At 46.9% G+C, this 12,647-nt stretch overlaps 1 protein-coding gene across 1 annotated transcript in view; it reads left to right on the plus strand.

Moving 5' to 3' along the window:
* NHS (NHS actin remodeling regulator) overlaps window positions 1-6,623 on the plus strand; it is a 28,334-nt gene extending 21,711 nt beyond the window's left edge. Inside the window, 5 exon segments of the mRNA XM_009276929.2 lie at window positions 261-392; window positions 1,657-4,614; window positions 5,119-5,245; window positions 5,995-6,520; window positions 6,522-6,623. Coding sequence (XP_009275204.1) covers window positions 261-392; window positions 1,657-4,614; window positions 5,119-5,245; window positions 5,995-6,520; window positions 6,522-6,623 — 3,845 coding nt within the window.
* The last annotated feature ends 6,024 nt before the right edge of the window (window positions 6,624-12,647 follow it).

The following is a 12,647-nucleotide window of genomic DNA, read 5'->3' on the forward strand; positions in this document are numbered from 1 at the left end:
CTTCCTGATTTTTTTTTTTTTTTTTTTTTTTTTTTTTTTTTTTACCTCTGTTATTTTTGGCAGACCAGGCTGCTGAGGGGGAGCTGGAATTAGATGTAAAACTGTGATATACTGTGATATAATTTACATAAGAGCTACATAAGGGCTCCCTTATGTTTATTCACAGGCTTAATCCAAGCTCACATACCTCCACTGTGTTCCAGCCATGAAAATTTGTTTACTATTTCTAAAGGCTAATGAGACCTATTTATGGGTTGCAGGAGTTGGTTTTGACAGAGAGGCTAGTATACGCTGCTCTCTTGTTCATTCACAATCTGTACTACAGCGGAGACGAAAGTTGAGGAGGAGGAAAACCATCTCTGGCATCCCCAGAAGAGTGCAACAAGAAATAGGTGTAGTATAAATACAAATCTTCCATAGATAGCTTTCTAACCAACTTAAATTGCAGGGATATGAGCTGGTAGCCAGCCTTTCAAAGAAACGAAACCTCAAAAGTGTAAATGCTTGTGGACTTTGGGAATGACGTGGTTTGTTTTTTTGATTTACTACAGTAAGCAAAGCTATATTACTCCATATGGCCTTGACGGACCGGGGGCCTTACTGAGTAATATAGATGTACGTGTTCAGCTCTTATCGTGTAAATGTTAATCAGTTCTTTTTTTTTCCATTTTATTTCTGTTATGAACCCATAGTTATGTGCATAAAAAGTAACTAGATTAAGTGAAAGTTTTTTCTTGCGTGAGGGGAGCTTAAGGTAAAGAACTGACAGATGTTGCTCAGCAAAGTGATGATGAGCTGTCACAACAGCCGGATAACTCACTCAGATAAGCAGTTGGATATCCGCCTTAGAGACAGCTGCTGGTACTCTACGGGAAACTTTGCTAAACGTTCCTTTTATTTATCACGCTTGCCCTTGATTCCTTCCTTTCATTCTTTATTACCAAGGATATTTGCCCGAAATCGAGCAGCTTACCTCACTTTTTGTCCCAGGTAAATTAGGAGCAACTCCATTGAGGGCAAATCCAGTGTAAAATTGGTATTAACCCAAAACGAAACTAACAGGATCATTGCTTCTTAATGTTCATCTGCACCTGAAGATGGCTCTGGTATCTCGGTCCGTTGCCATGAAACTTGATGGGAAGCAGAAGGAATGTGTTTATCATAGGGAATAAGCAACCAGAGCACCTATGAAAGAAAGATCCTGTTGCCTTGCAAATATTCTTGGTAGTAAAGAAGCAGATAATGGAAATTCTGAACAGACAGGTAGTAAAAATAGAATTATTTTTAGAAGCTCACGGAGTGTTTTGTCCAGCAGCCACTCCTGAAAACTGTCTTTAACTAGTTGAAATAGAGTGACAAAACTGAAAACTTAATATTTATTTAATATTTACGACAGCAAGATCATCTCCGTGTGAGATCACATTGCAGAAATAGGAGAACTGAGATCACATTGCAGGACTAGGAGAATTTCCCCACCTCACCGGGATGAGGTCAGCCTTATATAATCTTTATAGCAAAGTTAAATTTGGTCCAATGCTCAGCAAGATTAAAAAGAAAGAATACAGCAGATAATGCTTCTTGGGTTGCTCCGCGGGTCGTCTCGCGCCAGGAAATGTGGAGCTGTCTCCCACTCACCCAGCTTTCCGTGTGTCCTAGATTCAGACGAGTCACCGGTGGCGAGAGAGCGCAATGTGATTGTGCACGCAAACCCGGACTTCTCCAGCTCCGGCAGCAGGAGGTCGGGGACCCGGGACTCGGAGTGCCAGACGGAAGAAATCCTGATAGCCGCTCCCTCCCGGCGGCGGATCCGCACCCAGAGGGGGCAGAGCGTCGTCGCCTCCCTCTCCCACTCCGCTGGCAACATCTTGGTGCTGGCCGACAACGGGGATGCTGTCTTCGCTGCTGCTGTAAGCAACCGCATCCGCTCGCGGAGCCTTCCTCGCGAGGGCGCCCGGGCTAGCGAGGGCCATCAGGATGCCACCACCAAGAGTGCAGGGTACGAAGCGGAGCGCTTCCTAGCTGGCCAGGAGAGGATCCCAAAAAAGGGGAAGGAGATCTTGAGCAAGCAGGGTTCACAAGAGCGCCAGCCCATTGGTTTAACTTGTCCTCAGCACCTGCACAGCCCCGAACACAGCATCGGCGAGAGGGGGAGATCGCGGCTGTCAAGGATGGCCGATTCAGGCAGCTGCGAGATTTCGTCCAACTCAGACACCTTCGGGAGCCCCATTCACTCTATCTCCACGGCAGGAGTCCTGCTCAGCAGCCACATGGACCAGAAAGATGACCACCAGTCCTCCAGTGGCAACTGGAGTGGGAGCAGCTCCACGTGTCCCTCCCAGACGTCCGAAACCATTCCTCCTGCCGCCTCTCCTCCGCTGACAGGCTCTTCGCACTGTGACTCTGAGCTGTCGCTCAACACCGCTCCCAACGCCAACGAGGACTCCAGCGTCTTCATCACGGAGCAGTTTGGTGACCACGCGGACAAGGTCAGGGGCCACAGGGCGAGCTCCTTCACCTCCACTGTGGCAGATTTACTGGATGACCCCAACAACAGCAACACGAGCGACAGCGAGTGGAACTACCTGCACCATCACCACGACGCCTCCTGTCACCAGGACTTCAGCCCCGAGCGCCCAAAAGCCGACAGCCTGGGATGCCCCAGCTTCACCAGCATGGCCACCTACGACAGCTTCCTCGAAAAGACCCCCTCTGACAAGGCAGACACTAGCTCACACTTTTCTGTGGATACCGAAGGATACTATACCTCCATGCACTTTGACTGCGGTCTCAAGGGTAATAAAAGCTATATTTGCAACTATGCAGCCGCGGGCTCCGAGAGCGGCCAGACTGGGAGCATGAACTCCAGCCTGGCTGACTGCGCCTGGCAGGAGTGCGTGAGCCACAGGAGGCAGGGACGGCAGAGCATCTCGCTGAAGAAACCAAAGGCAAAGCCAGCCCCACCAAAACGCAGCTCGTCTTTGAGGAAATCGGAGGGCAGCACCGACCTTCCTGACAAGAAAGAACCAAAGATCGGTGGCGGGCAGCACGTCTCTCACACTGCCAGGGAGATGAAGCTGCCCCTTGAGTTTTCAAACACACCTTCCCGAGTGGAAGGCCCCAATCTGCCAGCCAAGCAGGAGCTCCCCTGGGCGAACCAGGGCGATGGCGGGTTAAAGGACACTCCATTTGACACCACTGATATCCCCTCCTTTAAAGATGAAGGTGCTGAACAACCTCACTATGCAGACCTCTGGCTTCTGAACGACTTGAAATCCAGTGATCCTTACAGGTCCTTGTCCAATTCGAGCACCGCTACGGGTACTACAGTCATAGAGTGCATCAAGTCACCGGAGAGCTCCGAATCCCAGACATCCCAGTCCGGGTCACGAGCCACCACCCCATCCCTCCCTTCGGTCGATAACGAGTTTAAGCTGGCCTCCCCCGAGAAGCTGGCGGGCTTAGCCTCACCCTCCAGCGGGTACTCCAGCCAGTCGGAGACGCCCACCTCTTCTTTTCCGACCGCTTTCTTTTCGGGACCCTTGTCTCCAGGTGGGAGCAAGAGGAAGCCGAAAGTACCGGAGAGGAAGTCGTCGCTGCAGCAGCCACTCTCGAAAGACGGCACCACCTCGGTGAGCAAAGACCTCGAACTTCCGATTATACCTCCTACTCACCTCGACCTAAGTGCTCTTCACAATGTCTTGAGCAAGCCCTTCGCTCACAGGCACCAGCTGCATGCCTTCAGCCACAACAAGCAGAGCGCGGTCGGGGAAGCCCTGCATCCCAGCCCTCCCTCTGCCCTCGCCATCACTCCCTCCATTCTCAAGTCTGTCCACCTCCGGGCAGTCAACAAGCCTGAAGGAGGGAAACAGAAAGGCAGCGCCCCAGACCTGCTCTGCATACAGGAGACCGCCTTGATGGCGACTGACGTTTCTCTGGGCAAAATGAGGCCGCTCTTAGCTAAGAAACCAGTATCGCGCCAGTACTCCACGGAGGAGGCCATAATGTCATACATTGATGCTTCCCCAGCAGAAGGGGACCCTGGAAAGCCACCTTTAGAGAAAAGCTCCTCTTTCAGTGGACAGAATAGCTGTGACCGAGAAGCTGTAACTTCCACAAGCGTGGGTCTGGTTGAAATCAAAGCCGGGAAGGACCAAACACACCTGACCCCTGAGCGCTTGCCGGAAAACGCTCTGAATCAGACATGTGCCATCTCCGCGGATGGGTTTCAGAAGGGCTCAGCTGTCCTCACAGGTGATGACGAAGCAAAGAAACCCGGCCAGGGAGCAGAAACAGAGCGTGACCTTCCGCAAGTGCAGGCTCAGCGAGAGCTCTCCGCAGGCGGCGAGGGGAGGCTGGAAGCTGGGCCTGTGGGCAAAAGCCCAGGTCAGGCTGAGGGAGCAGCCGTCAGCGATCAGCTTAAGCACCAACCCGATGTAAGCCACCATGTGCCTGGGAATATCGGCTATGAAGCGGAGATGGCAGCAGTGAATTCACTCGGCGAAGCGAGTTGCAAGCAGGAAAACGATATCGCATCAGGTATCCCAACCAAAAGTGCCTCTGATGACGGTAGGGCAGACGAGACGGCGGGCAGCGCAGACGAGCCTTCGCTGAAAGGTCAGTTGTGAACTCTTTCTGTGTTATACCCAGTCATGCGGCTTTGGACGCGACTGGCGGTGGAGTCAAAAAGCAGGCTGGAGGTGCAAATTGGCATGCCTCTGTAGGTGTAAGTACAGAGTCCCCCGATCTGTTAGCTGGCCAGCCAGCTCAAAGATATTTTACGCTATTTCAGTGTATTCAGAGTGTATTTCTCTGATACTTATTTCGTCCCTTGTGCTGCATTTCAGCTGAAAAGAGAAAAGGGAGGAGCGCTAACCCCGGGTACAGAGGAGCCTTATTATCACAGCTGCACAGTAAACAGGAGATCCCGGTTTCAGGCCCTAGCGGTGCCCCCTTTATGGGCTCCAACATGCAATGTACATGATGTTTAGATTAGAGCATAAAGTCGGTATGGCGGTATCGGCCGCTCGGTTGTGAACCGAGCTGGTGCCTCGCATTGGCGGTGCTGTTGCAAAGCGCGGCGAGGTCTGACTCATAGCACGGCTTCTTTCCTTGTTTAAGAGTCTTCTCCAAGCGATGAGTCCATTGTGTCTCCGCTGAGTGAGGAGCTGCAGGCTGATACTGAGGATGTCTTTGTGTCTCCAAACAAACCCCGCACTACTGAGGATCTGTTTGCAGTCATTCACAGGTGACCTAACCTTGCGGCGACGGGGAATGGTAACATGCAGCCTTGCACAGTCGCCCACTAACGATAGCTGCAGGATGGTTATTTGATGGTTAAGTCTTGTGCTGAAACTACCTTCTTTAGTTTATTGAGTTTAATTTTCTAAAAGGCAGCTTTTAACAGATGCTTTATTACGGGCTGGTGTGCACTCTGAGAATCTTCATGGCACGTGTAGCATGCTTTACAGATAACAACATCAGGCTGTTCTCTCTAACAAACATACGTGTCTCCAAAGAAAACTACCTGCAGTGGTTCCTGCCTTCTGCCCACCAGCTCTGTTCTGGTGAGTGAGTCGTTATAGTGAGAATGATGAGAAGGCATCTCTTCAATTTTAGAGTATTTTGTATTCAGCTGAAATTTGCGATCACAACTGAAATTACAGATTTCTGATATTGAATAGGTTATGCTGAGTATTATTATAACCTAAGACTGTATGCATTGTCATCTTCATGAAGAGCTGGTTGTGCATGCATTGTTTTGGGAGAGCTGAGTGAGGTTGAGAGGGACTCTGTGGCTCAGTGCCTCATTCATTGCACAAGAGCTATCACGGCTTAAAGTGTCGTCAGTCACTGCTAGCCTCCAATATTTGATAGAGGGATTACGAGAACTCTAGCTAATATGAAAGCACGGTCAATCTGTGAAACTCCAGACCAGCATTAAGTGTTATTCTACAAAGATAACGTATGAAGGAGTGTTCCTTTGTGTTTTTACAGATCAAAAAGGAAAGTTCTCGGGAGAAAGGATTCTGGAGACCTTTCTGTAAGAAACAGATTGAGAGCTTCATCTGGGACTAGCAGCCAGCCCCCCACCAGCAGCACGCTGCCCGCCAGCAACGTGCCACCGGCTGGCAGCGTGGGCACTCCCATAAGCAGTCAGAGATCCCCCGGGCTCATATACAGGAATGCCAAAAAGTCCAACACATCCAATGAGGAGTTTAAACTACTGCTCCTTAAAAAGGGCAGCCGATCCGATTCCAGCTATAGGATGTCTGCCACGGAAATTCTAAAAAGTCCTATTTTGCCCAAGTGTCCCAGAGAGCTGACGGCAGATGCCCCTCAAAGCCTAGAGGACTCTCCCCCCGGAGTGAGCCCCGATGCGTTGTCCCCGCTCTCCCCCTGCTCCCCCAGGGTCAACGCGGAAGGATTCTCCTCCAAGAGCTTTCCCATGTCAGCATCTTCGAGAGTGGGGCGCTCCCGGGCGCCTCCGGCAGCCAGCAGCAGCCGGTCCAGCGTGCGCTGCCGGCCGGCTGTACAACACGCCGATGCAGGCCATCTCCGAAGGAGAGACGGAGAACTCGGACGGCAGCCCCCACGACGATCGGTCTTCTCAGAGCTCAACGTAGGCTGCGTGGGTGCCAGGGCCGGGCTGCCGACACCACTCGGGCTCTGTAAGGATGTGAATATGAGAGGCCAACGCTGTAGCAGTCAAAAAAAAAAAAAAAAAGAAAAAAATTGCAGGGCAATATCGATGCTTAAATGTGTTTGTGTTTGTAAGATGCTGGGGAAACAGAGGACTACAGCTGTAGCTATTTATTGCGTTACATTTTCTAAAAGGAGGAAGGTACGCTATGTCTGTTCTGTTTTCTTTTGGCTTCATTTGGTTTACCCCACTCTTATTTCCGTTGCCACTGTAGATTTCAAGGCTATACACGTTCCATAGAGTTAAAAGTGACTTTGGGTTTTTCTTTTTTCCAGAAGCTGCCCATCTAGAAACAAATCCCTCACTGTAGTGCTTCCCTAGGGAGAAGAAAAAAAAAAGAAAATACTCTTGAGGGTTGGTATTTTTCTACACTAAAATGAGCTGAAACAAAATTTAGAAGAAATTAACAAAACATATGTAAATACCATATTTTTGATAAAAATTTGTAAATAGAATTATCAAAAAGTGGACGTGGCAAACGATTTACTGCATAACAACTTTGTTTATAGAAGACAAAAGAAGTCAAATGTAATAACTGTATTCTGTGAATACCATTTTCATATCAAACATAAAAAATTCACATGGCCACTGATAACCACTTTCAGTGCGACAAGCCTGAAGGACGACATTGAGCAGTGGAAAGGAGGAATTCTCCGCCTTAGCTAAGGAAATGGAAAGGCTGACTGCGATGGGATTAAAGTAACCATTTGTCTTTCTAAGGCAGCTCTGAAGAAGCTAACTGGAGAGCGCAGCTGGGAGGGTTACCATGAGGATCGGTGGGGAAGGCGAGCGTGCTTCCGACAGAACACAGTCGTGTCTGACGCAAAGCCCCAAAGGGTCCCATCCCCTGGGCCTTTATTCTAGCAGGGATCGCTTCAGAGAGGAGAGATGCGAGAAGAAATAGTACTTAACTTTCATATTCCTATTAGGCTATTGGGATACATAACACGGTCATAACCTGGTAACTATAATCTTTAAACACAATTAGTTTCTGGTTCGTAAAGGAAACAAATAAATTATAAGCATGCAAGAAGCGCTTTCGATTTATCAGTAAATATCCGCGATGAGTTTTCAGTGAAGCTTTCTCTTTGTGCTGATGAGATTCATGCTACCTAAATATTTACAAAAATGACACTGTGAAAACGTAGCTGGGAAATAGGTATGTGTATGCATTATTTATATTCATTGCTGAGCTGGGAAGGGGAAAGCTCTGGTTCATCGTGCCAGCCACGTACAGTTGGGATCTTGTCTGGGTTTACCAGAAATGCAGAACAGGGTGGGGGACTGGGGTGGGGTGGGAAAGGAGACAAATCAAAGCAGCTGCTTTGATACAAATGAAGGCAGGGAAATAAAAGCTGAATTACTTGAAGTTACTTGAATTTTCTCATCTTAAAACTGCAAGAACGTGTACTTTTAAATCTTAACCCGTGAGTCGCTTTATACTTTTAATTTTTAAACGGAGTAAAACCAACAGGCCTGATTCTCCTTTGGGCCACCACGGTTTCCGTCGATGTAGCCCTGTCCGTGCTACTCGGAAAAGAAGGCCCTCTTTGTCCAAAATTGATGCAGTTGGTGTTGGTTGCCGTAGGATATGATTTGGAGTAGAGGAAAGGTTAGTGCAGAGAAAATAGCGTGAGGAGGAATGTGGTGTGCAGTAGGACAGGTCGAGTAGGATGGCAGAAAGCGCGTACTTTGGTACTAAAGAAATCAACTAAAAGCTGGCTTTAAGCATAAGTAAAGGATAGGGAAGCGGGATGTGTGAAATGGGTTTTTGCTAGTTTTATTGCTTTTAATCATGTAATGCATAAAGCTGAGATTTTTTAAAAGCGGGCAGAGCATGTTTTAAAGAGGAAGGTTCTACCTAAAACTGTTACAATTTTAAAGAGTCTGAGCAAGTCAGAATGGTTTAACAAATCCCAAATGTTATTCCCCATAAGGTTCACGTCTGATGTCGTCTAGCGCTTACCACAAGAAATGTATTATTCAGGGCTTCCTACCGTCCTCCTGTGTAGCCTGGTTGCGTTCGGTGTGTGAGGTAGAGTCGCTGTGCATGTGGTATGTGCGTTGGGAAGAGGGGTGGTCCATCAGCTGAAGGGCTGCAAATTCGGGAAGTCTAAATAATCTAAAAGTCTAAAATAGCTTTCAAAAAGGTAACGGGAGCAAGGTTTTGGAAACAGAAGGCTAATCACATTAGTAGCTTAGTTAAGAAAGTAAGTCTGAACACAAGTGAAGAGAATGAATGAGAATGTTTTAAGAGGAAATGTTTAGCATATAACAAACCACTTTCTGGAGAACACGAGTAAAGGAAGTTTAGATATTGGGCGGAAAATCCTTAGTTTGTCATGTTCAGTCATTTTCCTTAAAAATATTACCAGGACCGCTTTTACAACATGTTTAATAGTCCTGAGTTAAATAGTCATTCAAAACTGTAAAGAGAATACAGCTGAATTGACTTTGATGATATCACTTTTTATTACCAATCAATAATTTCACAGAGACCATAAATAAATAAATATACACTAAAAAAATTTTTTTGACTGGAATGGTGAGGCAATACTTCACGTACGAAACGGCCACAGAACAATCCCATTAAAATATAGTCTTACTTCTTTTGTTTAATTTCCTAGTTTATATTTAGATATAAATCTCTCTTTAAATAACGAGAGATTCTAAATCCACTATGAAGAGCAGCGTTCATAACCAACATGGGAGTCAGAGGAAAACGAATGGCGGGGACCCCTGTAGCGTTGCAGGTGTGCCATTAAGGCACCGGAGGACAAGCTGTAGAGCGAAGCGAACATCACTCACCTCTTGAGACGGGGTACGGTACATGCATCAGGAAACCGCTGAACCGTCATTTCAGCCTACTGTTCCGTTGTTTGCACTGATGTTATGGAAATGATTTCTGAAGTTATACAGCTGTGTGTTCTGAAAAATAACATTTTCCCCCTTTTTTTTTTCTTTTTCTTTTTTTTTTTTTTTGTTGTGGCAGCATAGAGGACATGGAATAGTTGTAGCGAATAAAGCATTTTTTGTTTTTTTTTTTTTTTTTTTTTTTGTTGTGGCAGCATAGAGGACATGGAATAGTTGTAGCGAATAAAGCATATGTTTGCTTTTGCCAAAGGTCAGTGATTGAGTGCATTTGCTGCAATGGTGGCAGATAGAGAAATACTGTAGGTTATGACTTAAAGAATTTAAAAAATAAAAATTAAGAAGGTTACAGTGTAACTATTTTGGTACTAGCACCAGTTCATGCTGGCAGAAAAGACAATGGTTTATGGACTTGCATCCATTTTGTATTTTTGTAATATTTGTAAATACGAACTTTTTAAATTGTTGCAAAGATGGTTTCTTTTGTAAAATGTTTTCAAAGTTTACATTAAATCCAAGCCTTTGTATATTTTAGAGCTGTGCAACACTTTAAGTCTTGTATTTATTTTTAGTAAAAACAGTGACAGTTTCATTGTGAACCCCTCTCAAAAAATGTGTCAGAAAAGTTTGATTACCTAGAAAGTGTGTATAGAAACTGCAAATAAACGTGACTGCAATTAAATCACACCTTCTCTTTACTTTCTTGTAATGAAATGTGAAGTCTAATCTACAGACTACAAGTATGCTATTTCCAAGGGTTAAGTCTCAGCGCATCACACAGTTCACACCATTTGATCGTGTTTTCTCTTCAACTTAAATTTTTTTTATAAACTGAGTAGGGGGAAATCTGTATTTCGAAACTGCCATTGGCTTTAAGTGGAATTTTCCCCACAAGTACAATTTTGCCAGAATGTAAAGACTACTGAATTTGCCCCAGGTCTTTTACATGTAAGAAAAAGGTAAGAGAAAGGAAGCTGGGATGAATAATAGTGGGAAGACCGCTACTTTATCTTCAGCTGGAAAACAAAACAAATTGCAACAATTCAGACCCAAGGCATAGAGAATCCAGTGACTGAACTTTATCAGATAAAGCAAGCCGTGGGCAAAAGGCAGGCCATAAATTACGAACACAAATTTAGAAGTGCAAACGCTACTTTATTTTAAAAACGGTTTGGTTATCAGGAGGTTGAGAAGTCAGGACATGGAAGCCAAGTGGTTTAAATGATAGCCCCTGTATGTCTCTTTGAAAATTGCGTACCTGCAGCAAAAGGGGAGGGGAAGATGCGTATCGTGAAACTTTGGTTTCAGCTCTCATTTTGCCAGTAGCTTTGCTAGACTGTATTTGATATTTAAAAAACGCGTATGGAAAAAAAAGCTGAAATGCGCAGGTCTGGTGCCTTAGAGTGAGTGGGAAAAATCAGGTTTGGGGAATGCTGCTGAGAAATCTGCAGTCATGCTTTGCAAGGATACGGGGATTGCCCCGATGGGTGTGGTCCTAGAGTAGTGTCCACGTGGGAATCAGTTTGCGTAACTTTTGTTCTAACCAGGTGGTCAAGCAGTTAATGATTACGTAGATCATCTCCTGTTGGATTGTGTGCCTTTCCCAATCCAGAAATACAGATAAGCAATATCTGTAGGAAGAGCTTAGCCCATAGAGGCAGGCACAGGCTGGGTATTCATCTGCCCGCTGTACGGCTGGGTATTTTTTTCATGCTCAGTGAAAGAGCATCTTTCATTCAGAAGACGAAACATTAGACTACATAAAATATACCCATTGATTTTTTACATATACAAAGAAATCATTGTAACTATTTACAACATATGCGAAGATAGTGACTTTTAAGTCTGTAAAATCCGGGCTTCGGTGTGTACCCTTGGGTATGTACACATGGCATACCACCGTCAGGCCCATTCAGAGATAATACAAACTAGATACTGTAAGTGGTATCACTGTGTATACAAGCTCTTCTCAGGTTGTACTATCCCGCTTCTCAGCAAAGTATCCCACCGTGCTGTGTAGATATATATAAGGAACGTATATAACCATGCATGGGAAGAATTACAGGGTTTGGGGGGGGTTTTTTGGAGGATAATAAAGTACATGGGTGTTAAAACTTAGATGCCACATTGAAAATTTTGGCACCTTCTCCCCAGAGTGGAATTCAACCCCTACCGAACAAAGCTTCCTATACACTCTCCCTACACACTCTTCCTATAGTGTTCTCAGACGTGGCAACTCAGGCCACACGTGCAACCTGGTGGGGTCCTCCTTGAGCCAGCAAGCGTGAGGCATGTCTTAATTTCCATCTCTTGCCGGAGCTTTTATTGGACTTAAAGGCATTGATCCACAACAGAAATCCCGTTTCAGAGAGGGGACTAGCGCCAGGATTCATTGCATGTACTGAGCATCAGTGCCTGCTCTCGGGAGCACTGCTGGCCGCCTCCGTCTGCTGCTCTGTGTAACACCGATATGGTGCGGGAAGCAAGGGATCCTCCTCAGTAAAGGGTCCCACCACCGGATTGCAGCCACCCATCTTCTCCTGGCACCTGGCCCTTCACCCTGCCCGGCGCAGCACCGCAACAGAAGGCACGCTCCGCAGGCAGCTGCCGGGCCGCCCTCCGGGGAGGGCAGCACCTGGGGCTGAGCCCCCACTGTCCCCTCGGGTTGCGAGCCATAGAATCATAGGATCATAGAATCACAGGATCATTAAGGTTGGAAAAGACCTCTAAGATGATCGAGTCCAACCGTCGACCCAACACCACCATGCCCACTAAACCATGTCCCTAAGCGCCGCATCTACTTGTCTTTTAAATCCCTCCAGGGATGGGGACTCAACCGCTTCCCTGGGCAGCCTGTTCCAATGTTTCACCACTCAACGGGGCTGTCCTGGCGAAGGGCAGCAACCGGCAGGACTGATGTCGTGTTGCCGTTTTCAATTCAGGCTGTGTGTCTTCTCAGCCAGGGACGCTCCCGTTATCACACCCGTAAGATGAGGCGTTTGGAAGAGCCCGTTGTGCAGAGGCAGGCTGCCGGCCCCCCAGGCCCCCGCAGTCCCGGGCGGGGGGGGGGGGGGGG

This window comes from Aptenodytes forsteri, unplaced genomic scaffold (assembly GCF_000699145.1).
Source record: "Aptenodytes forsteri isolate BGI_AS27 unplaced genomic scaffold, ASM69914v1 Scaffold273, whole genome shotgun sequence".
NCBI classification, from domain to species: domain Eukaryota; kingdom Metazoa; phylum Chordata; class Aves; order Sphenisciformes; family Spheniscidae; genus Aptenodytes; species Aptenodytes forsteri.